Source organism: Pithys albifrons, chromosome 2 (assembly GCF_047495875.1).
Source record: "Pithys albifrons albifrons isolate INPA30051 chromosome 2, PitAlb_v1, whole genome shotgun sequence".
Taxonomy (NCBI): domain Eukaryota; kingdom Metazoa; phylum Chordata; class Aves; order Passeriformes; family Thamnophilidae; genus Pithys; species Pithys albifrons.
The window spans coordinates 73,868,694-73,881,332 of NC_092459.1; the positions used below are offsets into that span (position 1 = coordinate 73,868,694).

At 40.6% G+C, this 12,639-nt stretch overlaps 1 protein-coding gene across 3 annotated transcripts in view; it reads right to left on the reverse strand.

The window, feature by feature from the left end:
• Positions 1–12,639, reverse strand: part of TRIM67 (tripartite motif containing 67) — a 42,382-nt gene that overhangs the window by 20,556 nt on the left and 9,187 nt on the right. For 2 of the 3 annotated variants that reach the window (XM_071549509.1, XM_071549508.1), the window contains exons 3-5: positions 8,963–9,085; positions 7,610–7,720; positions 5,283–5,442 (exon numbers count right to left, since the gene is read on the reverse strand). In XM_071549509.1, the coding sequence (XP_071405610.1) occupies positions 5,283–5,442; positions 7,610–7,720; positions 8,963–9,085 (394 nt within the window). The remainder of the gene's footprint in view (positions 1–5,282; positions 5,443–7,609; positions 7,721–8,962; positions 9,086–12,639) is intronic. The other variant, XM_071549510.1, reaches the window with a different exon arrangement.

The following is a 12,639-nucleotide window of genomic DNA, read 5'->3' on the forward strand; positions in this document are numbered from 1 at the left end:
AAATTATAGGCTAAGTGCCAGGAAAAAAAGACTTAGATGTTAAATTACAGTGCTGTCCCACTCCTTATTCAACTTAAAGTCCTCTAGAGATTTTTGAAGGAAAAGATTAAAAATATAAAGGGGAGAAATTATGCTGCATTGGCACAGCGAGACCTATTAATGAGCCCGAATGATATCCTGCTCTTTTAAAAGAGCTTCATGCAGGTCATTCTTAGATAAAAGACATGATACTGATGTCTCATGTCAACTCAGCAGTTCCCAAAACACGCTGCTTAACGTATCTTACAGCTGATCAGGGTAGCCCTCACAGGGTACAACAGGGCTGCTGTAAAGTGTTGTCTGTTGTCTTCTTTACAAGAAAGTGGTGCAGTGATGCCTTCTACCTTCCCAGATAAATTTTTAAAGGACTAAATGCAGTGAAAGAACAGGACCCTCAGAAACATGAAAATTTTTATCTCCTCCAAAACTTCAGTACAGCCTTGGAATAGCCAGAGTCACTACTGCAGCAAGTGCCCTGCAAACAGAGTTACCGAGAGAGAAGGAAAGACCATAGTCAAAGACCTGCATCCATGACATGGATCAGAAAAAAACAAGAGTAAAGCCTACAATGAAACAGTTGCTTTTTAATTATCAGGGCTGTACAGCTCATGGCTGGAGAAGCAGAGAAGATTTGTGGCAGGTGATGTGTCTGGGAATCTTCATGGGCTGATCTGCAGAAGAGGGAAGGAATCATTCCTGACAAGGAGAAGGGACATATGAATGAATGTTCAGAGATGGTACAGAAAAGTAGAGAGTAGTTATTTATTTTTCTATTTTGTACCTATTCTCTGTTTTACCACAAACCATGACTGCAAGACAGTTTCAGCTGTGTGAACGAAACAGACCTGGAATATGTATTTGCCTGTTCCCTTAGCTTTAATTGAGGAAATGTGATGTACACATTAAGCCAGTCATCAGAGGACAGGAAATTTGTGCCAAGGCACTCAGTAAAAGCAATAGAGAGAAGAAAACACGGACAGAGAAAAGGATCTGGGAAGGCTCAAAATGCCAGCAATTACTAGTGCTGTGTGTATGTCTCAGCAGGCCTGGGAGAAATGGGACTCTTGCCAAAGTGTTATCAGTGACACTCTTTGGTCAACATGATTGTTTAAGCATTACTTCTGCACCTATCACATCTCTGCACATTTAATTTGTTACCAAATTGCTTTCTCTTTCTGATCTTTATCTTTTGAGATGAGCTTTAGATATGTGCTTATAGAGAGTCCACCAGTAAGGTACACGAACACATCATCAAAGCAAATGTAATCTGATTTGTTCTCATTTTCATTCTTTGTCTAGCACAGTGAATCAATGTTTATTTACAAGCATGCTTTCATTCTAAATGACCCATGCAAGCTCACTAAGGTTGAATGAGGCCAGAGCTTAAAAAAAATAAAAATTCAGTCATGCACTAAGCATTGATAACAATAGTACAGACCTTACATTGCAAAGCTTTAAGAACAAAACAACTTGGAGCTGGAAAAGCCATGCTGGCCCTATTCCCTTAGATCTCCCCAAAACCTCCTTTACAGATTATCTCAGACATCTTTAACACACCTACTCCTGTCAGATCAGCAATTGCAGTGACTTATCAATGCTTACCTCAGCACCAACATTTGGCAAATATGTTGATGTGCTGGGGTAGGTAGGTAGGTAGGATCCAAGAAAGAGGAGCACATGTGGAGAGACACATACATTTTTTGTGTGTGTGAAACTGGAGGTTAAGAAATGTGCAAGTTCCATGGGGATATATAGCAAAACATCACCCTGCAATCCAAGGGTCTCCTCACAGTCAGAAAAGTGATAGTACCAGTAAGTCTGGGTGCTCATTCCTGAAACACTGAGTTGCTGACTCTGTTATACCCATATTTCTAAATGCAAGACTAGTATGCACAACAAGATGCAAATCCTGTATCTGAGGAAAGACAAATCACAGAATCACAGACTATTCTGAGTTGGAAGGGACCCACAAGGATCATTGAGTCCAACTCTTAAGTCAACGGCCCACATAGATGATTGAACCCATGACCTTGGCATTATTACAACCAAGTTTTAGCCAACTGAGCTAATCCCCCACATCATGCCTGGTTAATTTGGTGGCCTTCTATGACAGGGTTACAGCAGTGGTGGATGAGGGAAGAGTGAGTGGTGTCACTACCTGAACTTGTACAAAGCATTTGACACTGTCCCACATGGCATTCTAGTCTCTAAACTGGAGAGACATGGATTTGACAAATACACCTGTCTGTGGATAAGGAATGAGCTGGATGATCACACTAAAATGGTCACAGTCAGTGGCTTAATGTCCAAGTGGAGATGAGTGACAAGTGGTGTTCCTTAGAGGTCAGCACTGAGACCGGCACTGTGTAATACCTTTGTCAGTGTCAAGCTGTGTGGTGCAGTCAACACGCTGGAGGGAAGGGATGACATTCAAAGGGAACTGGGCAGGCTTGAAAGATGGGCCTGTGTAAACCTCATGAAGTTCAACAAGGCCAAGTGCAAAGTCCTACACCTGAGCCAGCACAATTCCAAATATAAGTTCAGGCTTGGCAGAGAATGGAGCAAAAGTGGCCCCAGGAAGAGGGACTTGGGATTGTTGGATGTGATCTATCAATGTACACTTGCAGCCCAGAAGGCCAACCACATCCTGGGCTGCAGCCAAATAGAAATGTGACCTGTAAGCCCCTCTACTCTGCTCCTGTGGGACCATACCTGGAGTGCTGCAACCAGCTCTGGGGCCCCCAGTGAAGAACTGTTGAAGTGGGTCCAGAGGAGGGCCACAAAGATGACCAGAGGGCTGGAGCACCTATTCTATGAAGACAGGCTGAGAGAGTTGGGAGTTGCTCAGCCTGGAGAAGAGAAGACTCCAGGAAGACTTTATTGTGGGCTTCCAGTACTTACAGGGGGCTACAGAAGACCTGGAGAGGGACATTTTACAAAGGCATGTAGTGACAGGACAAGGGAGAATGGCTTTAAACTGAAAGAGAATGGGTTTAGATTAGATATTAGGAAGGAAGTCTTTACTGTAGGGGGTAGGTGGTGAGGCACTGGAACAGGCTGCCCAGAGAAGTTCTGGATATCCCATCCATAGAATTGTTCAAGGCCAGGTTGGATGGGGTTTTGAGCAACCTAACCTAGCAGAAGGTGTCCCTGCTCATGGCAGGAGTGTTGGAACTAGATGATCTTCAACATCAAGTTCCAATCCAAACCATTCTATGATTCTTAAATAATAATGCAGAGCTGGTTGAGAGGTCATAGAGGTAAATTTTCAGGAAAAAACAAAGCCAAAGTGTCAGACTGAGGAGTTCAAATGGAAACAGACTTGCTGTCATTAGTGGAGAAACATAAATACACCTCTATATACTAAACAATCCTCAATACATAATACCTATAAATTTTAGGTTGGAGCTAGTCAGTGGTTTGTTCTGCTTGGGCACACAGAGGCATGAGGGGCAATAATACCATCCCTTATGCACTTTGAGGAGTGGTGGCCAGGTTAACACCCTTTTCACTATTCTTCACATGGTGTCTACCTGATCACACTAGTTGTGCTGACCAACCTGATGGGACATGCAGCTGGTAATTCCTGGTCCAAGCCAAGACAGCTCAAACAAAAGCCCTTCCTGAGGGCTACCCGTTAAGGTACCTCTCGGGACCAAAGTCCAAGGGTGTTTGGAAGCTCTGTAGAGGTTTGGGCAGAAGCAGTTCTATCCTATTCCCTGTTCCTCAGACTGTGTCTAGCTCAGTACCAGAGCTTTACTGTGATCGTGCGATAAATGAGAGTGTAGCAGACAACACTATCTTTCATAAAGCGCCAGGGAATCTGGCTCAGTTAAAGTCTTGTAAGTCTTCAAGTTTAAAGCCAGATGAATGTCCAAAAGCCAAATACCTAAGTTGCTCTCACCTCAGGTGACCTGTGGTTAATTAGCAATCTATGTGACTAGTTTAACTAAATATTACATGTTTGTAAAGGAGAGCAGGGGAAGATAATTAAATATATTTTACAACAACAATGGACAGCATTAAACTGATTTTAAAAGACAAGTGCAGACAGCATTCAGAGGTGTTTTATCAATGATACTCTCTTTTTCTTGACTACACTTGTCTGTCTGATATTTCAATGGTTTTTGAGTAACTTTACCACAGCCCAAGATGCAAACCATTCTCGGTGAGCAGACTCTGGCCTTTAACTGTTTGTCCATTGTTTCTCCACATATTCATCTGCAAAATTATACATCCTAATTACTTCATCTTGGGTCTCTCAGATACAGAATTAGGCCCAGAGAGAACACATAAACTGAACAGAAATCTTTATGCTTGCTCAGAGCACAAAAAAAAAAAAAAGCACATCCAACATCACGACACGAATATCCTTAACTCATTCACTGACTTCTGGTAGCCTCTATCCTGTCACCCACGTGTATAATTAAGGCTTGAATCACCACTGAGGGAAGCTAATGGCATCATTCCCAGGGACCACAGTGGCTTTCAAATCCAGCCAGTCTACGGATCTATCTAATTCTGATGCAGTTCTTATCCTGCTCCATATAAATGAATCTCATTACAAACTCATGATGTTAATTTTCTTTTTTTTTAATGGCAATGGCATCTATTGTTCATCTGCTGCTGCTCTTAAATACTTTTTAAAACTTCATTTTCCTTTTGCATATTCCTCAGTATTATTCAGATAGCTGGAACTGCAGGATGATACAGCCATGGAGCTGCTTTCCCCTTGTGAATCTCTTCCTTGAGATTTTTTTATTAAGCTGGGCACTGTTCACAGCACAATCCAGGTATAAGTCAAAAGTCAAAGGCTGGTTGTATTTTTTGCCTCTTCAGTTGTATGTGTGTGTCAGTAATATTTATTTACTACTTCAGCTGTTCCCAACAAGATAGGAGTAACTGGTATTTTGAATTTACCATGTTAAACTTAGGAATGCTACAAAATGGCATAAAGTTGCATGCAGCTTATGTCTTAATGATCTTCAAAGCCCTACTCTGAAGAAATTTATCTTTTCAAACCTTTAACTCTATCTGGTATCTCTATCTGAGCTTGTTCAGCTCATACATGTGCTGGGAGCACACCTTTCCACGACACACCCAGTAATCTGAATTTGCTTGAAAGCCTCTTAAAACTATCCAACAATTTCAAGCTCTCTTTCCTCCCTTGGTGTCTTCACCCCTCCCAGCACTGTTTCAACACATGCATGAAAAGAAGGAAAAGCAAAGTCATAAAAGCTCACCCCTACATTTCATCTGAATAAAATCCAGCTGGTGAATTGACTGCAGTAAAGGTTCGCTATCCAGAGTCAAGTCAAACTCAGCAGACACTTTTGGCTCCAAGGCTCCTTTGACCCACTGTTCCTGAGATACCTGAACACGCTTGATTAAAGCATCCGAAATCTGAAAGAGAATGTCAGGTTTATAGTGAAATCGCAGATGCAACACATTAAAAGTGACGGAATGCCTGTGAGATACAACACAAAAGAAACAGGAATAAGAAAGCACAACAGATGAGATGGAATCTAGTGGTTTTGGAGTGAGGTCCATTTATGTTGCATCCTTTCATCTTGTCTTTTCAAAACAAATCTCATCTTAGGGTAGGAAAGTAAAAACTGCATTTATAAAGCCTGTAAAGATTATGTTGTGTGTCATGCCTTTGAATGCCACATATATTTCTGTACTCTGTTCTCTGATCTGCACAGTCTACTTGTGCTCTCCTGTTTAAAAAGAAGTTGCACAAAGAGGGGATTAAGTGTTAGAGTCTATCCATTCAACAGAGACGATTCAGTGGATAAAACCTAAAGGAATAAAAAAATCAAATGGTAAGGGAGGATTCTAAATTGTCAGATAGTTTTTTTGAAGAATCTGATGGATTTTCTGCCATTACATCAAAACTACATTTTATTTTTAAAGCTTTGCTCTAGCTCAGCCCACAGACAATTAGTTCAAAAGTCAGGCTAAAATGATTGCAACAGATTCTTGGGAACTGAAATCCTAGCTTTGTGGAAATCAGTTAACTCAAATGTCCTTGAATTCAGGAAAGCCGCCATTTGGATATCTGGAGTCCCCCACCAGTGAGCTTCCTGTAAGTTATGGGGAGCAGAATTTTCTTCTGGATATATCAGAGAGAGTTTTTTTTTGTTGCAGGAATGCAGATACTTTTTCTCATTACTGTTACTGGAAGACACTCCCATCTGAGCCTCTCTATCAACAACTCCTAATCAGTCTGTGCAGTAAGTGGAGAAGCCTTCCTACAACCCTGGAGTCACTTACTGGGATGTGACTCAACAACCTTGGCTGCAGAAGTAATTGCTCAAAGTAATGCAGTGCCTCAGTGTTTGCTGGTTGTCTTGAAAGCATCATTAGAAAAATCAGGAAAAGTTAAAAAAAGTTAAAACCAAATCTATATTATAAAAGGGGACTGCAAAGAATGAAGTCACAAAGGTTAAGCAAAAGTAAGTTGAAATGAAAATGAAGCAGGTACCTGGCTAGCATACAGGTAACAACTAAAGGTTTCATTTGTCGTGTAGTATCCAACCAACAGCTTGCTAAAATCTGTGTAACCTTGAGATTAATATACACCACACATCCCTCTCTCTTGCTTGAGACCAGACATGACCATAACAATCAATCTAGAGTGCTAATAGGTTTAAGTTGGCTAATTCTCATCCTGTTTTTTAGGTATGCTGTGACAGCCCCCTGACACTTCTGCATTCACATGTGCAGTGTGCCGTGTTCAGCTGACAGCCATGCACAGGTCATTCTGTCTGATGTGCCTTTCTTCATAGACAACTACTAAGGCAACAAACCTAATAGAGTAAAAGAAAATAATTAATAAAATAATAGCATTAATTAGGCAAAATAATTTATCGGATAATAGAACTGTTAAGTTTTGTCTCATCAAGAGATTCTTTCACTGCTTGCACCTAAGAAACAATGTCCAACAACTTAAGGCAATTAGTGGCTAGGCCATATTTTGCAAAGAAGAGGCATCTGATCCCCCCAGCTACAAGACAGGTCTTGCAGCCCTGTGAGGTGTAACAATACCTGTGAAGCACAGCTACATGCAAGCCCTTCAGGCTGGATTTCCTCACAGGGGAGATATTGGAAGGACTCTTTCACATGAGAAAGCAAACTGGAGAAGCATGAAGGGAGAAATACTACCTTGTTGAGTCACAGACCTCTCGAAAGAGAGCTCTGTGAGGCCCTGTGTTGGGTTTCTGAGATTGGAATAAAATAATATTCTACAGAAAGATACCATTAACTGCACAGCATCTTTATTTCAGCACAGAAGGAAGGACTGGCAAGAGGAAAGACATCAGCAGTCAGGGAAGTGGTGTGACCACTAACTCCCCACTGCAGTCAGAGTGTGGCTGTTAAAGCCATCTCTTTGCTGGAACATTCATGCAGTCACCACGCTCTATGAGCTTTTGAACAGTACTAACAGGAGTTAAGGTGAATTTGCCTTGGAAGTGGAAGAGGTTAATTAGCAAAGCCACACATTTTTAGATTTATTTTTAATGTATTTTCCTTTTTTTCCCCCCTAGGACATTGGAAAGAAAAATACCTGTAAAAACCCAGAGGGATCATTTTCTTTGATAACTTCTAGGCAGTACTCCATAAGCCCTGTTGACTGGCGTAGCTTCAGTGTACAGTGATTTATCTGGTCCCAAACAACCTGAAAAACAAACATCAGTACAGTTCTGATGACTGCCTCAGCTTGCAGTGAATTGTATAAAATTGTTTCAGAAGAGTCAGGGAATGGAAGAGTGTGTTAAAGCTATGCTTAATTTAGCTGCCATATGGCCATTGCCTTATCTCCATCAGCTTCACTCACTTGCTCTGTATTGTAAATACCGATAATTAGCTTGGCAAAATGTTGTGCATGGGGAATCTCAATTTTCAGAGCAGATTAATTGCTCAGAGATCAGGCTTGCTTGGGGCAGAAAGAGCACAGAACATGTTTCTGCCTCTGCAGTGTTCACATTTCCAATCATACTTTCACTAAAATCTGGGTTTTTAAAAAATCCTTCACTTAAAAGGCAAACTGCAGGAATGGTTTCTTGAAGATTATACCCTACCATTCTCTTCTCAATTAACCACTGATCCTGCTCTGTTCAAGAGTGCTTTGCTGGAATTAAGGAACAAAAAAGCTGCATCTCATTTTTCCAGATTTTGGACTTGATTCTGCTGCCACGTGGCTATAGACTAGGCCTAATAGCACTGTGTTCTGTAGGACAACTTGTGACAGCAATAAACTGCAGGATTGGCTGTGCTGTCAGCAGTATGTCCTAAGTGCTGGTTCTTGTTAAGAAACTTAAATGCTGATCTCAGATAGATTTTATTAATTTCAATGTTAGATATTTAACTACAATTTTTCTTTCTGTCTTAGATACTTTTAAAGTGACTGGTGCTATAGTACCTCAAAATCACATATGCAATTCAACATTACAAGAAACATTATTTAAGTATTTCTTGACTGCTACTTTGTTCAGCCCTTTTAGATTTATTTTCCCCATCTCCCTTTACTATATTCTTTAGTATCTTTTGAGTGGCTCATGGATTTCTGGAGGTGGTTTGCCTGAATTTAAAGACTTGAAGAGACATCAAAATCACAACATTTAACTTGGACAGAAAGTCACAGAATCCAACCCACACATCAGTTTCACTGATAAGCACCTCTAAAAGATAGCCCAAAACCCACAGAAAAATAAAGATGGATGGTCTGACTCAACAACCTGCTGAAGTATATGCTTTGTTTTAAGAGTGTAAGCACAGTTCCACTAAACTGCTGAACTGGAACCTGCTAAAAGACTTTAGGATTTGGTCACTGGGAAATTTCATGGTGTAAAGTGTTGGGGACTTGACAAAAGGCACCAGGTATCAGCAGCTCTGCTGAGCTGATGAGAAGAATGCTCACCTTCAGCTTGTGCTCACGTTCTTTGGTCACTTTTGTGAGCAGTTTTGCCTTTTGTCGTGTTAACGCATCAACCAAGGCATCACACTGAGCAACAAGACAGGCTTCATAATCCAATCCATTCTCCTAGAAGAAGGCAAGAGTCATGCTTATCAAATAAAGTATATTTTACAGCTTAAGCAAATTCTCATTTATACCTCTTTTTCTCTTCAGAAAATATTTCTTTTTAAGGTCCTCAGCTTTTTTGTTGTCTTTCTGATTTCATTATAGCTGTACTAGTAATGGCTACATGCTATAAAATGAAACACTAAGATACTATACCACAAATGGGTTTATTTAAAATCTTGATTTACTGGCACTTTCTGGACAACAGATGTAGTACAACATAATGAAAAGCTGAATGTAACATGTACGGTACGTACATACACATAAGAGGATTCTGTTCCGTTCTGTTTTAATTATCTCACTGTATCAACTTTGAAATCACTGGCTCTACACCACGGCAATTTTAACAGAATTATGGACCAGAATCTGGATTATTGCAATTAATGAGCTCCCAGCCCTGCAGTGTGTGTATGTATTGCTTCAAGTAGGTTTTTTTTTAAAAATAGCACTCAGCAGTGGAGCCCTGTATTTGATTAGCTTTTATAAAAAAAGCAAGTTTTTATTCACATTGTGGTAAAATTCTTCACTAAGTGAGGCCACCATGTGAGGTAGACAACACTGATCTTTTAGTAGGGTAAAACAGCCTTACATACATCCCTGGAACTGCTGCTGTAGTAGTCATTCAAAGGAGGGCTCTCTCTCACATCCTCTGCTCATGAGACTAGAAGGAGAAAGCTTTCAAGCTCCTCTTCCAAGGAGATATTTAGTTGTATTATTAGCTTCCCTCACAAATACCCAAAATAAAAAGAAAAGAAAACAAACAAAAAACCTAAACCAAACAAAAAAAACCCCTACACACAAAAAAAAAACCCCTCCAAACAAAAAAACAAAAAACCCAAACCAAACAAAAAAAAATACAACAACCCAAATCCCATCATTAAATGTGAGAAGATTTTAAATAAACACGTACTGAAGGAGAGGTACCTCTTTAGCAAGCCCTCACACTCCCCTAACTCGTTGCTAACTCTTAGCTCTTTTGTTTTTCTCTTCTTTTCTATTCATTTGCTTTATCTTCCTTCATTTGAGTTCAAAATTTTCAGAAATATGCTCTCTTCCCTCACTGTGATCCAGGCATCCCATTCTCCAACTGTGGGATGCAGGGTCAGTGTTCCCTGGGAGGGCCCCCTTGCAGCAAGGTGGGGTGTGATGGTGGGGAGACACCACATGACTCAGTTACTGCTCACAGGTTTGTCTTAGACTCTTCCTGTTTGCCTCAGTCCCTCCTCGGCTTACATCACACAAGACTCCCCCTTAAGCCCATTTCCGTCCAGCCACTCTTGACGTGCTGGTTTGTGCAGAGCCTGAATCAGTCGATGGCTGTAGTGCATCATTTCTCTCCTCATTTTCTGTTCACACATCAAATGGGGTGTTTGGCGATATGCCTCCTTCGAGTGAGAAAGTATGAAATTGTTATAGCAGATGGGGAAATGTGAAAAACAGATCCTGACAACAACAAGGAGGAGCAAGGAAGCAATGGGAGCAATGAGGAACAAGCAGTATGTGAAGAGACCAAGAGATATAAAAGTGACCTCAGAAATGAGAAGTGAAGGGAAAAAGAAGGAAAAACAGATCTGCAAAGCAGGAAAAAGAAAAGGAGATTATGAATTTGCAAACTGTCCAAAGTAATATAAAAGCACAGCTCCCTGTAGCTCTGGCAAACTCAAAGAGGAGATAAAGTGTGTGGATGGATGGCTGGTCTGCTATGCATTGAGACAGGATAATAAAATGTACATATTGTTTGCTCCTTTTTGTAAATATACTTTTAAAAGGCATTTTTGCTGAGGGGTAAATGTTTGTATGTGTGTGACAACCATTATAAGACTTCTACTAGAAACAGAGATACATGGTTCTGGGTATAAATCTATGCACAAAGGCTACATCTATTCCCCACCCAGATAACTATCCAAGACCTGTGTTTTTTGGGCCGCATATCAGAAGGCACAGATCAGCTCATGACGTAATGTAAACCTTTACCTCCCAGAGAGTGTGGCTGTACCAAACCTGCCTACCAGGAACATTCCCTGGTATGTCCTATCATCAAATGCTGCTTGAACATCACATGAAACGAGTGTAATTTGTCCTGGGAGAAAACCATTCCAAGCAGTTAGTTAAGGGTTAAAGTTTGTGTGTGATCATCTTGGATCTGTGCCCCAGCCTTGTTTTACTTAGGAATACATATGCAGCTGATTAGTCCTGCTGTTTTGTTTTGCTGAAATTTGATGTCTTCACTCAGACTCAGGATGGAGACTGACTCAACATGTGAGGGTCAGATTCAGCTTTGTGCCCACACTTGGCTAAATATTAGAGGGTGACTGCTGGATACAATTTCCTCTTCTGAGCTCTCCTCTAGCATTTTAAGCAATGAGCAGCATCAAATAAATGGCTTGGGGGTTTGATCCAATTGTAGCAGCTCCCTTATGCAGAACAATTTGGCAGTGATTTTATTGAAACACATTAGAGGATTTTACAGCATAGTCGTAAATAGTCATAATGGGACACTTTTAGGTTTCAAGAGGGGAAAAATACATTTTTAATGGAGCTAGGTGACTCAAGAAGTGCTTGGTTATAGACTACTGTTTTGGATGAGTTATCCCACCCTAAAATAGCTGCTCATATCCATAGGAAGATCTGCTCTCTAGAGGTGCCTGTCTCTCTCCTTGGGCAGTGAAAGTAGTCTAATCAATTAGAGTAGCTGAGCTACAGAACTTTAAATAGGTAAGTCAGCTGAGAGAAACCTCACATTGTAGCCCAAACATGACACATTGCAAGTGCCAGTCAGTGGCTTTCCACTGGTTTCTTTCATTTAGTTGTCCTTTTTTTTTTTTTACCAGTTTCTCAGTTTTGGTTTGTTCCCTGCCCCATATGGCCACAAAAGACTGTGAGGGTGGGTAATTATAATGCCTTGAGGCAATCTGAGAGCTTGAGCAACATTTGTGGTACGAATTCTTCATGTAGAGTTTTAAGTGGAATATTTTAATGACCAAATTATAAATGAAATACAGATTTATGAACTTCTGCTTTTCTGGTCTTCTGCTGCTAACAAGCACAGGACTTGTTGATGCAAGATGAGCAAGCAGCAGAGGGGGCAATCAAAGAGCAGATGATGTATATCCCATCGCTGTAGAGCACTGCTGCTGCAGAAAACAAGTGTCCCCTCCTGAGCACTGTGCAGCTCAACCTACAGTGGCACATTTCCAGGCACATTCTGCAGATTGAGAAGGATCTTAAGGATCATCTGACCTCCAGCACTGACAAGTCTAAATTTGATTGAAAATGAGACCTGTTTCATTTTGCATTTGTGCCCTCAATTACTGAACTCACCATGAGCCTTTTTCTGACTATTAAATATGAACAATTACAAGCATGAAAATATCTTATGCTTCAATAAACGACCACACTGATTTAGAAGCAGTTACTCCTTTTTTAGTTTTTTTTTTTCTGAGTAGAATATTCCTGTATTTTTGAGTATATGTAGGGCATTCCCACAAATACGCTAACAAACAGGTTGACTGGAT